The sequence below is a fragment of the Pipistrellus kuhlii genome, unplaced genomic scaffold (assembly GCF_014108245.1).
Source record: "Pipistrellus kuhlii isolate mPipKuh1 unplaced genomic scaffold, mPipKuh1.p scaffold_m20_p_4, whole genome shotgun sequence".
Lineage (NCBI taxonomy): Eukaryota > Metazoa > Chordata > Mammalia > Chiroptera > Vespertilionidae > Pipistrellus > Pipistrellus kuhlii.
Window position 1 is genome coordinate 80,929,494 of NW_023425540.1, and position 13,575 is coordinate 80,943,068.

Here is a 13,575-nt window from a genome sequence, read left to right on the forward strand (position 1 = left end):
TCAGTTTCCCAACTGTGGTGGAAGTGGTGGGGAGGGGGCAGTGCAGAGTTGATTTCTAGAGGTATTTGGAACACCAAGTTTCCTACATTTAAAGCGTTTAAAATAATTGGCCTCTCCCTAACTGGTTTGGCTCCGTGGATAGAGCGTCGGCCTTCGGACTCAAGGGTCCCAGGTTTGGTTCGAGTCAAGGGCATGTACCCTGGTTGCAGGCACATCCCCAGTGGGGGGTGTGCAAGAGGCAGCTGATCGATGTTTCTCTCTCATTGATGTTTCTAACTCTCTCTTTAAAAAAAAAATCAATAAAATACATTTAAAAAACACACCACACAAACAAAAAAATAGTTTGTCTCTCCCTCTCCTCCAACTAACTCTTCTTTTGGATGCCCAGGTGAGGGCTGGAAGGGGACTGCAGGTAATCATAATGTTAATAGAGCACCGTTTTTGAGCATTTACGTGGTGGGTCGACCTGTGCTAAACTCCTTCCCTCCCTAATTCTCCCCAAACCCTAATCCGAGGCTTCCTGGGCCAGAGACTCTCTTTTGGCCTCCAGCGCCCACCCCTGGACCAAGATGCAGAGGTCCGGGAGGGACTTCTCTGGCCGCCCCAGGGGCCTGCCCTGGCCGGGCTCCTTCCAGCCCTGCGGTAAGGTGAGGGCAGGGGCGGGACTGGGCGGGGCGCGGGGGAGGGGGCTTGGGCCCCAGTTTGGTGACTATATTACACGGGTCAGCCAGATCGCCCCACACCTGCCGCCTTCCTGTGGGTCAGCTGCCCCCGTGCCAGCCAGTAATGCTGCCGCTTCTGCTCCTGCTGGTACCCGGACTCCTGCCCAGCGCAGGTGAGTGAGGAGCGCGCCCCTCCTGGGACTCCTTCAGCCCTCCCTCCGCCCCAGCCCCGCTCCCCACCTCTCTGCAAAGAACTCCAGCTTACCAGCCCTTTCCCAGGTCCCAGGAGCCTCACAGCCCCAGCCCTCCATTCCTCCCTAGGACCCAAAACTGGGCTAGCCCTTCCCAGGGGCTCGGTGTCCTCCCCAGACACCCCCTCCATCTCCGTCACCATCTTCAGCCACCAGACCCTCCCGGTGTCCACCTGTCCTCAGGGTCTGACTACCAAGGGGAGGAGCAGGGGAAGAAGGGACTGCCCTACCTCGGGTGGCGGAAGAACATAAGGCTGAGGAGAGGTCCCCTCAGTGACCGCCCGTTTTTGGGGTGCGCAGGCACACACTCACAGGGAGATATACAGACACCACATCCTATACATACACACCCCCAGCCTCACCTGGGCACTTAGGTGTAGGGCTCATGGACAGACTCACACACAGACACAAGCAAAGGTACCCCAAGGAGAACACACACACACACACACACACACACACACACACATTCTCTCTCTCTCTCTCTCTCTCTCTCTCTCTCTCTCTCTCTCTCTCTCTCTCTCTCTCTCTCTCTCTCTCTCCCCCTCAGGCCCATAGGAATATAGGAAGCCCAGACAGCCTTGGCACTCCTGGCAAGGCTGCCGTGGGCAGACAGAGCAAACAGACCCCAGCGTGACCTGCCCCACCTAAGAGGGAGTGTTTTCCTTGGTTCCAAACCCGGTGCTGGGCCTCTGCCCCATGCTTGGGTTCTCCGAAGGGCTGTCCCCAGGACCCTGAGATGCCAGAGTGTGGTTAGGTCAGGGTGGGGGGGGGGACCTCTGGGGACATCTGTGGGGTATAGGATTAAGACTGGGGTCCTGCCATATATGCTTAGACTGGGGCTTGGTGGACCCAAAGGTCAAGGGACCTTGTATGGAAGCCAGCTGTGTGCCAGGGCATCCGGAGCTGCCTATGGCAGAGATCTGCCCTCTAAGAGCTCCCCGTAAGCAGATAGCAGCACCATGGGACAGGGCTCCTGTGGTTGACCTGAGGGTGAGGCAGATTCTAGGAGCTGACAGGTGAGCTGGGTGCGGATGAGGTGAGAGCATTTGCAGCACAGGATAGATATGTGGCGGGAAATGTAACTGGAGGGACAGGAAATGATGAGCAAGATCTGTGTGGTGGGCATTCAGAGGGGACACTGCAGAGGAGGGAGGGGCAGGCTCCTGCAGGGCTCCTGGGCTGCCGTGAGGCCCCTGAGCTTCCTCTGAAGAGTGATTTCAGGCAAAGGCGTGGGCAGCCGGGAGCAGCACATGGCAAATCCTGAGAGAGCGAGCAGGACTGAATTCCGGTCTGTAGTCCTAAAAAGAGTCAGTGTAGTAAAAACTTCTTCTAGAAAAGAGACACAATGACTAGATGTAATGCATAAATCTCTGGATTGGCAGTCCCAGAGCCATGGAGAGCAGAATCCCAGGGATCAGGCAGGTCTGGCTGGGCCTGGGCGTCTGCTCTGAGGCTCACCAGCCCTGTGACCTGGGATGGGTCCTTGCGCCTCTCTTAGTCTGAGTCACAGGGAGTGTGTTCTCTGATGCCCACCTCACAGAGAGCTTGGAGGTGCCTGACCCTGTGTAGGGGCCCCCTCCCTGGTGCCCCTCAGCTCTGGGAGGTCTCCTTCCCCTGATGTTATTGGGCAAGGAGGACTGAGCACTGGATTGGGAGTCAGAAGCCTGGGTCAGAGCCCCCAATCAGCCAGGTTCTTGTTGGCTGAGTGGCTGTGAAAGGCAGGGGTTCCCATTGCTATGTGACACATATAGCTTTGTGTAAGAGCCATCATTGGGCTCGGGCCCCAGGGCCTCCCTGTGTGGGAGGGAGCTGTGCGTAGGCAGTGAAAATAGGAGATGGAAAGGGCCCTGAACCAGCGTCTGGATGGAAGTGGTGGTGATGGTGGTGGAGAGAACCGGGGACGGAGATGCCTGCACAGAGGAGCCCTCGTGGTGGCAGGGACCCTGTTTAGCTCATCTCTGATGTCCAGTGCTCATCACAGGCAAAGGGACAGACATTTTTAAAATATATATTTTATTGATTTTTTACAGAGAGGAAGGGAGAGGGATAGAGAGTTAGAAACAGTGATGAGAAACATTGGTTAGCTGCCTCCTGCACACCCTCTACTGGGGATGAGCCCACAACCAACATACATGCCCTTGACCAGAATCGAACCCGGGACCCTTTAGTACACAGGCCGACGGTCTATCCACTGAGCCAAACCAGTGAGGGCAGTGGGACAGACATTCAATGCACAACGGAGACTCTGACCGTGTCAGAAATTGACAAGGGCAGGAGATTGGGAATCAGGGCACTGCAGGAAGAGGGCCTAGCGGTGAGATCCTTCAGATGCTGTGGCTCTGTGTCTTGTTTTCTCTTTCATGGCTGCCTTGAAAATATTGGTAATAATACCTAGAGCTTGCTGTATGCCAGGTACTTTACATAGTTGATCTCATTTCATTCTATGAAGATAGAGGCACTTACACCCGTAATTTTATAGATGAAGAAAACAAGGCACAGAGAGTTTGAATAAGTGGTTCACGGTCACCCAGCCAGGGACTAGGAGGAGCAGGATTCAAACCCAGGCAGGCAGTCATCCCGGCTCTTTTCCGGCCAGTGACCTTCCCCAGGCCCAGGGGAAGACCTGACTTTCACCCTCTAACTTTTGTTTCCTCCCCAGCTTCCTCGAAGTCACACGTGCACCGACGTGGGCTCGTAGAACTGGCAGGAACCATACACTGTGTCGGCCCCCGCAACCCCCTGGCCTACATTAGCTACGGCTGCTACTGTGGCCTGGGAGGCCGGGGCGAGCCCGTCGATGCCATTGACCGGTGAGTTTGTGTGTGGGCCAGGCTAGAGGGTCTCCCACCCACTGGGGGAGGGTAAGGCCCATGAGGAAATGGCACAAGGCACTATCTTGCAGGCGGAAGTCCTCCTGGGGAACATGGTCAACTGCCCCCTCACTCTGGTTATGGGATGATTTCTTTGGCTGAAAAACAACAACTCACACAAAATTGACCAGACTTCAAGTGCACCAGAAACTGTTTGGAGAACCCCTTGGAGTCCTCTCCGCAATCCCATTTCAGAAATGAGGAAACTGAGGCACAGAAAGATTAAGTAACTTGCTTGGGGCCACACAGAGAGGAAGGGATGTGAACCCAGCAGTTTTGCTGGGTTTATGGCCCTAATCGCTGCCCTCTGCTGCCTGTCATGTGAGAAGTGCCTGCTCTGTACAGGACTGTGGACCCATATCTTTCCATGACTTCTCATTCACCCTCATGGCCATCCTTCAAAACAGGCACAATGGCCATCCCTGTTTTATGGACGAGGGCCCGAGACTCAGACAGGCACAGCCACTCAAGGTTCTCCGCAGCTAGCAGGCGGCAGAGGATTTGACTGTCGCCTCCTTATCTTAGAGGATGTGATTGTCTTTAGCAAGTCTGGACTCGGCCTTGCGCATTCAAGGCTCTTGCTGCCGGCCATGCCCCTGGTTGTCTGGTTCCTGTACCTCTTTCCAGATGCAGATCAGGCATTACTTCCTCTAGGAATTCTTTCCTAAAACCCAGTTGGGCCTGGCACCTCCTCTGGCTTCCAGAATCCTCCCTTACCCCTCATCCAGCACTTCTCACTATGCATGTAGCACCTGGTGGCTTGTCTGCTTCCCTCACCAGACTGGGAGCTCCTTGAGGGCAGAGTGAAATCCGGCTGACCTGTTCCTGCCAGATCAGCTGAGGGCTCAACACAGCGTGGGGCTGGTGGCTGGGTAGAGATAATACCAGTGAATGAATGAATAATGGGCAGGTTTAGGGGTATTTGTGGGTGCCCCTTAGGAAATTTTTCAATAGTAAATTATTATTATTATTATTATTATTATTATTATTATTATTATTGAAGTCCTATATGTGGCAGGCCATGGGTTGGATACTGGTGACACTGTGAGAAATGGTCTCACATCTTAGAGTGAGGAGGACCTTCTTGCTAATGAGGGTCTCATTATAAACCTGCCCTGAAGGGAGGTTCCCTGGTTTTCTGAGAGGGTGTAACAAGGAACCCCCTGGGAAGTAGGGGGCCTGATGACATTATGGGGATGGGAGCTAGTACTTAGGCTGAGACCTAAAGGAGGAAGAGTGGGCATACAGTTGTCCTAGCCCAGTGGTCGGCAAACTCATTAGTCAACAGAGCCAAATATCAACAGTACAATGATTGAAATTTCTTTTGAGAGCCAAATTTTTTAAACTTAAACTTCTTCTAACTCCACTTCTTCAAAATAAACTCGCTCAGGCCGTGGTATTCTGTGGAAGAGCCACACTCAAGGGGCCAAAGAGCCGACTGTGGTTCGCAAGCCGCAGTTTGCTGACCAGGTCCTAGGCAGAGGGCAAAGGTGGGAGGCAGGCTCATTCTAGCAACAGAGAGGAGCGTGGTTCTGCTGGAGCTCAGAGACTAAGGGAGTGAAGCAGGAGGGGCCACGCTCGAGCATGGCTAGAGATGGTGGCAATGCAGGACCCGCAGAGGTCAGTAGAAGTATTCCCCAAGATAGGAGTCTCAGGAACAGAGTTTGGACCAGAAGATGCTCACCATAGTGCTGGCATGGAAAGATGGCCAGGAGAGCAGCCTTCACCCACCGGCTGGTCTGCCTGTCTGCCATCCACAGGTGCTGCTATCATCATGATTGCTGCTACCAGCGCGCCAAGAAGGAGGCTGGCTGCATCACCAAGCTGCAGTCCTACCCCTGGACGTGCAACGATCAGCGCATTGAATGTGGTGAGTGCCCAGCAACACCCACACCAACCTTCCCCAGCGCTCCTGGGGCATCTGCTTGTAATAACTTACCACTGCTTCCAACTCCCCAGAGACCATCCTTTGGATTGATCTAATATAAATAATTGTTAATGCTGAACACTTAAAAAAATAAACAAAAAAAACCCCTTTTTCTTTCTTTAAAATAATTTTAAAATATATAGTTTTATTGATTTCAGAGAAGAAGGGAGGAGAGAGAGATGGAAATATCAATGATGAGAGAGAACCATTGATCGGCTGCCTCTTGCAAACCCCCTCCTGGGGATTGAGCCCACAACCCAGGCATATGCCCTTGATCAGAATTGAACTTCAGTCTGTAGGCTGACGCTCTGTCCACTGAGCCAAACCAGCTAGGGCCGAAGAAACCCATTCCTTTTCTGTCTGGACAAAAATGGAAAAAGAGAGAAATGATACCAGATATAAACCACGTAACTGTCCATCGGATGGGGCCTGGGTATATAAACCCATGATATATCCTCACTGAAGGATAGAGCCTCACTGTGGAAGACGGCAGCCTGGAGAAGGGATAAGGTAGAGTCATATGCTGATGTGGAAAGATGTTGAGTGAAAAAGCAAACTGCAGAATGACATGTTCAATAAAGCTCCACTGTTTAAAAAGAATAACTTGCAAATAGTGCCATACTACTTTCTGTAACTACATGTGGACGGACACTTGCAAAACTCAGAATAATGTAAAGATACACTCCAAATTGAAGATGACTGGTCATTTCTAGGGACAGAATCAGGTCGAGAGGAGTGATGATAGGAGGCAATTTTATGTTCTCTATAATGTTTCCTTTTTTTTTTTTTTTTTTAAAGGTTACCTGAACAATAAAGATTGATTTAAAATAAAAAAATAAAAAAATAATAAAAAGGTTGTTAAATAAAAAAATAAAATAAAAAATAAAAAAAGGTTACCTTCATGAATTACTTGTGAATTAAAAGCTAAAAAGAAAAGGAAAATACAGACTGATGGGATCTAGGCAAATTACTTTGACATGCAATGAAACAAAATTAAAAAATGTGGGCTGAGGATGGATGGACAGATTACTTTCTTAGAGATGGTATTTATTAGTGGGGTGATTAGTATATCTCATTACGGTTTTTATTAGCTTTTCCCTAATGATGTTGAGCATCTTTTCATGTGCTTGTTGGCCATTTTTATATCTTGGGAGAAATGACTATTCAGGTGTTTTGCTCATTTTTAATTGGGTTATTTGTCTTTTTGTTGTTGAGTTATAAGAGTTTTTAATATATTCTGGGTACTGCATCCCTATGAGATATGTGACTTACAAATATGTTCTCCCATTCTATAGGTTATCTTTTTCCTTTTCTTTCTTTTTCCTTTTCTTGTTAATCACCAGCCGCGGATATTTTTTCCATTGCTTTTCAGAGAGAAAGAGAGAGTAGAAGGGTTGGAGACAGGGGAAGGAGAAACAGAGACCGAGACAGGAGAGAGAGAAAGAGAGGGAGAGAGAGAATGCGAGAAAGACAACGTGGGGAGGGGGCGAACCTGCAACTCAGGTATGTGCCCTTGACTGGGAATCAAACCTTGGACCCTTCGGTGCTCAGGCTGACCTTCTCATCACTGAGTCACACCCGCCAGGGCTGTTTTCATTTTCTTGAAAATGGTTTTTGTTAACGTTTTTATTGATTTTTAGAGAGAGGGAGGGAGAGGAAGAGAGAAACATGGATGAGAGAGAAAGCTCATTGATCAGCTGCTTTCTACACACCTCCTACTGGGAATTGAGCCTGAAATTTGGGCAGGTGCTCTGACTGGGAACTGAACCAGTGACTTCTTGATTCATGGGTTGAGTCTCAACCACTGAACCACACTGGCTAAGGCTCTTTTCATATTCTTTTAAAAATATATATATATATTTTATTGACTTCAGAGGGGAAGGGAGAGGGAGAGAGAGATAGAAATACCAATGATGAGAAAGAATCATTGACTGGTTGCCTTCTGTACATCCCCTACTGGGCACAACCCAGGCATGTGCCCTTGGCCAGAATTGAACCTAGAACCCTTCAATTGTAGGCTGATGCTCTATCCACTGAACAACTGGCCAGGGCTATTTTGTATTTTATTGGTCATGTCTTTGGTGTCCTATCTATGAACCCATTGCTAGATCCAAGGCCATGAAGCCGTATGTCCCTGTTTCCTTCTAATAGTTTTATCATTTGAATCTTGCATTTAGGTCATTGATCCACTTTGAGCTAATTTTTGTATATGGTGTGTGGTAAAGGTCTAACTTCATTGTTTTGCATGGACTCTCCAGTTGTCCCAGTACTGTTTGTATAAGAAACTATTCTTTCCCTGGTTGAAAATCTCTTGGTCCTAGATGGATGCTCTCTCCGGTCCTCAGTTTCCTTACCTTGAAGATGCATGTAGCAGAGATGAAACAAGGGTATATAACCTGATAAACAGATTGGCAGAGGTTACTACTCTCTCCCATCTCCACTCCTCCCTCTCTCATCCTGATCTGAACCTCTCTCTGACCCACTACCTCCCACTAGAGAGAACTAAGATTCTGATGTGATTTTCCACTGGAACCCTAGCTCCTGTAGCGTGGTCTGTTCTGGAGGCAAGGAGGCAAGGAATTACTAGAAGGATGGTCTTAGATAGGCACAGATCCTCAGCCATATCTTCTGGCATAAGAACAAGGCTGACTTCATATTGAGAGACAACATTAGTGTTTAGGACTGAAAGTGGCCCAGGCATCATCTCGTCCAGCCCTCTCCTATGGAGTCGGAGAAACTGAAGAAAGGGAAAGAAGTGACTTGCCTGACGTGATGGTGATGTGCCTACTCCTGGGCACATTCCCTGTCCCCAAACTGCCCCTTTCGGTGTGAGCGGGGAGGAGGTAAAATGGGCCTTGAGTTGGAAATCTTAAAGATCTTCCCCTTCTTCCCTTCAACTTGCCCCTAACCATGTTAAGATGGAATTTGTAAAGTATTTGTTGATGGAGTCTGTGCCTGTTTACAGAACTGCCCTCCCTGAACCAAAGGAAGAGAACCAAAATATGTATTATACACTTTTGACTAAAAATATTCTCTTATTCTGTTTGGAGATATTCTGAACATAGTTGTTTATTTAATTACAGGTGTGGCCCATTTTCCATTTATGGGCCTGACTTAAATATACTTAAAAATGTTAAGCATATAATAATATTTACTGGCAGGCCTTTATTTTAAACTTAACCCATGGGAGCTATTTTTCCTTTTACATTTTTATTATTCTTGAATAACATGATGCTATTAGGTTCCTGAGGCTATGGAGTAGTGAGACCAAGACTTGCTTTTGAAAGAATCTTTCTTGCTCAGAGATGAGGGTGGGAACAGAAGGGAGGTACAGGTGCGGGATCATTAGATCCCAGGCTATAGTCCTGGTCCACCCCTTTCCAGCTCTGTGTCCTTGGACAAGCTACTGAATTCCACTGAGCCTCCCTCACTTTACGCATCCATAAAATGGGAATAGTAAAAATTAGATGTAGTGTTTGTGTGAGAATTGGAAATGATGTGTGGCTTTTCCATATTCTCTCAACAAATATTATTGAGAATATATTCTGTGCCAGTCTCTATGCTAGGATTTAGGTAAGACAGAGAAGTATAGGCCAGCTGGTGTAGCTCAGTGGTTGAATGTTGACTCCATGAATCAGGGGGTCATGGCTTGTTCCTGGTCAGGGCATATGCTGGGGTCGCGGGCTCGATTCCCAGTAGTGGGTGTGTGGGAGAAGACCAATGAATGATTCTCTTTCATTATTGATGTTTCTCTCTCTCTTTGAAATTAATACAAACATAAAAAATAAAAAAAGAGAAGTCTAAAAGGAGAATGGGAAATTGTCTGTGCCAAGTGCTTTTATAACTGCTGTGTCAGAAAATAAAGCAGGTGAAGTACTTAATCTGCTACAATACAGATGAACCTTGAAAATGTGATACAAGGAGCTAAGTGCAAGAAACCAGGCACAAAAGATCATTGCTGTATGATTCCAAGTGTTTACAATACCCAGAACATGCAGATCTAATGGTTGACAGACTCAAGAGAGAGGTTTTGGGAACAACATCTTCATGTGTACAATATCTCTTTGGGGTGATAGAAATGTTTTGGAACTAGGTAGAGGTGATGGTTACCCAATATTATGAATGTACTAAAACCCACTGATTTGTGCACTTTTAAATGGTAAATTTTGATATGGGAATTTGTCCTCAATAAAAAAGCAGGCATGCAGTGTGGGGGCTATCCTTTTATAATGAATGGTCAGCGTAGCGGCAACTTTAGGAGGTCAGCTTCAGCTTACTAGTATCCTGTATCTCCTGCATTTTACCCATTTGGTCTCTTTCCATTCTCTCAACAGTCCTTAGAAGTAGGTACTATTAGTATCCCTGTGTTGCACTTCAGGGACCTGCTTAGGGAGGATGAGGTGATGTGCTATAGGCGCATATCTACTACATTCAATGTTGATCGAGTGCAGGTTCAGTGCCAAGTCTCTCCTGGGCACATGACGTAGGCATCCTCACCCAGGCTTCCCAGTAATCCTGCAAAGTGAATAATGCCCCATTTTAAATGAGGACTTGACTCATTTAGGCAAGATCACACAGCTAGGAAACAACAGAGCAGGCGTTAAAAAAAAGGCCTTGATGGTTCCCTACTGCTAATGGATCATCAAATGAAATTGCGTAATATTGATACAAAAGAGAAGCTAGCTCAAATGGACTTTGGACTCAGCATTTCAAAACACTTCTCTGACAACTTCATTTCCATTTCAGCAAGATGGGGCCAATAGCACTCCCTCCTGGAGTTGCCCTGACGATGGAGACCACATAGTGAATTGTCAAGTGTCACACGCATACAATTTATGACCCTTACTGCCAACAGTGTTACTGGTTTCCCGCATGTTTATCCTCACGTCTCTGCAAGTTCCTGCTCTAACCTCGGTTTCCCCATTTCTTTCAGGACCAACGGAGGACAAATGTGAAGAACTCTTGTGCAAGTGTGACCAGGAGCTTGCTTACTGCTTAGCCTCAGCTGAGTACCATTTAAAGTACCTCTTCTATCCACGTTTCTTATGTGGGTCGGGCCCGCTCAAATGTGACTGACTAGTTTGACTTGAAATGTTTTGCACAAGGAAATAAAACTCTTTTTTCACTAATCAACAGCCACATTCAGTTCATATTCAGAGGGGAACCGAGTTTAAGTGTTAAAGCTGCAACCTGTGTTTGTTCTTCCTCCCTCTCCAAACTTGGGGCTGGAGCCTGTTTGGTTGCCAGTTTGACTAAGGTCAAAACCCCATCCTATTTACAAAACCATGACAGTGTTTGTAACTGTATTGGATCTGGTACCATGTTTGAGGTTCAACTTTTCTGAAAAGGCTGAGCTTGTCTTCTAACCTGCTCTTGATGAACAAACACCTGCTAAGTGCCTGGCCTTGTTCTAAGTTCTGGGTTGAGGCAATAAACAAGATGACCACATGATACCACCCACCCTTGTGAAGTTCAGGTCTAGTAATTGTTAGCTCAAGAAAGAGTATTCTTGCCCATCCTACTCCACCTTTTTTTTTTTTTTTAAATTTAAATCCTCACCTGAGGATACTTTTTCCATTGAGTTTTAGAGAGTGGAAGGGAGGGAGGAGGTGGAGAGAAAAACATTGACATGAGAGACACATTAATTGGTTGTCTCCTGCATGGGCCCCTACCAGTGCTGGGGAACTCGCAATCAAGGTACGAGGCAAATGCCCTTGACCGGGAATCAAACCCAGGACTTTGTAGGCCAATGCTCTGACCACTAAGCAACCAACCAGAGCCATCCTACCCCATTTTTACTAGTTAAAATTCATTTCCTGATTACAAAATACTGCTTTCTAAAAAAGAAAAAAGGCAAATACAGAGAAAAGGGGAAAAAATTATCCCATTTCCCACAAACCATAATGACCACTTTTAGCATTTTAGTTTGTTGTCCATCAGTCTTTTCTATATTAAAAAAAAAAAAAATGTAGTTGAATCCTGGCTGGTGTGGCTCAGTTGGTTGGGGATCATCCCATGCATGGAAATTTGCTGATTCAATTCCTGCTCATAGCACATCCCCAGGTTGTGGGCTTGATCACTGTTTCTCTCTCCCTTCCTCTCTCTAAAAATCAACAAACGATTCTTCTTTAAAACGTAGTTGAAACTCTTTGTTTCTCCATGTCATTAGAAAATATTTAATTTTTTGTTGCTAATCTCACCTGAGGAAATGTTTCCCCCCCATTGATTTTGAGAAAGAATGGAAGGGAAGGGGAGAGACAGAGAAACATTGATGTGAGACACATCGACTGGTTGCCTCCCGCATGTGTTGGGGATCAAGCTTGCAACTGAGTTATGTGCCCTTGACCAGAATCGAACCCACAACCCTTGTCTCAGACCAAGGCTCTAACCACAGAACAAACTGGCCAGGGCTGGAAACTCCATTTTAAATAGGTATTATGTACCAGTTTATAAATTGCTCACTTTAGAGTATTGGTGGTTTCCTATTTTGACCAATTATTCATGTGTTGGCAATACTTGTGAATACATCTGCCAAATCCCACAGCCCACCTTTTCATCATCCCTTAACTCAGATTTGCAGAAATGGAATTCTTCAAAGGGTCTGAATATTCTAAATGGACACCCTCTTTTGATGCTTGTAAACCTGCTATGACTGAGGTCTGAGGGAGCAGAGGCAGCTGTGGCTCTGGCTCTGAAGTACCTGTCCTCCTGCTGATGATTAGTGCAAGTCCAGCCCAGCCCATTTGCTCTAGGCCAGGTCTCTTTGGCTCTCCCCTGAGCAGATATGGATAGCTGTGGGGAGCTGCCCTGAATGCAGGGGTCCTATATGCCTGAAAGCAGGCATGGGTGTAGGACACAGCTCTCCATGTGCTCCCCTTTCCATTAACCTAAGAGGAAAATTACTACTACCCCTAGGAATGCTGCTAACTGCAGATGTCTTTGCTTTGGGGTAAAACAATTGATAGTAGCCTGCTGACACAGAAGGAGCTGCGAGTTAAGAGGAAGATAGGTGGTTGTAAAAGGTCAGATGGTTGTAAAAGGTCAGGTGCTGAAGGAACTTATCTGTACAGGAACTTATCATGTTAGCAGAAACGGCCACCTGCACGATTGCCTGAAATAAATATTTCCTCCTTCAGAATTGTATTTAAAGGTTGGAAAAATAAAATCCGGGACTGCAGACCTCGGGACTGAGCCCTCCCGACCCCATCTGTTCTTGTCTGTCTTTTTCTTATCCTCACCCCCATTCAGGCACTGTTGGTTGCCGGCAGGTTCCGGCAGATAGCGCCCCATTTGAAGCAGAATATGGGGAGTGGATGGAGGGCACTATTCTAGGAGTCTGGCAGCCTGTAGTCCAGCCTGTGTCCTGCTCCACTAGTGCCACCCAGTCTCCATCTCTTTATCTGGAAAGAACAGCAACCCCTCAAGGCAGGAGACCAGGGATGTGCAAATACTGCGGTGTCCCCAAACTTGCAGTGCCGTCAGCGTCTCCAGTGAGTCATGGGTGTTAAGCAGGAAAAGTCAGGCAGTCCTGGGCCTGATGAGCAAACACAGGAGGAAGAAAACATTTTCCCTCCTTTCACTTTAGATACCTTAAGGGTGACTCCTAGACTCAATGTTCCCATCAGGCAGGGAGACTTCAGCATGACTAGTAGGTTGTAGTGAGCAATTCAGATTTTCATCATGTTTCCTAAACAATTTTTTTTCTACAGAAGTTTTGTCTTTATAAAAAATATTTTATTTTTATTTCAAGTAATTTCTTTAAACTTTCAGATGCAAAGTTTGAGTGAAATCTTCAGAGATACAAAGGATTAATGAATGATTCATGGAGTCACAAAGAAACCCTTTGGATGCAATTTGTCTCGAGG

The 13,575-nt window shown here is 47.0% G+C and overlaps 1 protein-coding gene across 1 annotated transcript; it reads left to right on the forward strand.

Annotated features, from left to right (window-relative positions):
- The first annotated feature begins 569 nt into the window (after positions 1 to 569).
- Positions 570 to 11,243, forward strand: LOC118703690 (group 10 secretory phospholipase A2-like). Its single transcript, XM_036410787.2, has 5 exons — positions 570 to 642; positions 728 to 835; positions 3,573 to 3,723; positions 5,544 to 5,653; positions 10,644 to 11,243. The coding sequence occupies exons 1-5, from the start codon at positions 570 to 572 to the stop codon at positions 10,784 to 10,786; spliced, it is 585 nt and encodes a 194-aa protein (XP_036266680.1). The 3' UTR covers positions 10,787 to 11,243.
- Positions 11,244 to 13,575: the final 2,332 nt, after the last annotated feature.

Coding starts and splice junctions, on each gene's coding strand:
- LOC118703690 (XM_036410787.2), top strand. CDS start 570: ATGCAGAGGTCCGGGAGGGACTTCTCTGGCCGCCCCAGGGGCCTGCCC. Junction 643..727: donor GGGCTCCTTCCAGCCCTGCG/GTAAGGTGAGGG, acceptor TACACGGGTCAG/CCAGATCGCCCCACACCTGC. Junction 3,724..5,543: donor CCCGTCGATGCCATTGACCG/GTGAGTTTGTGT, acceptor TGCCATCCACAG/GTGCTGCTATCATCATGATT.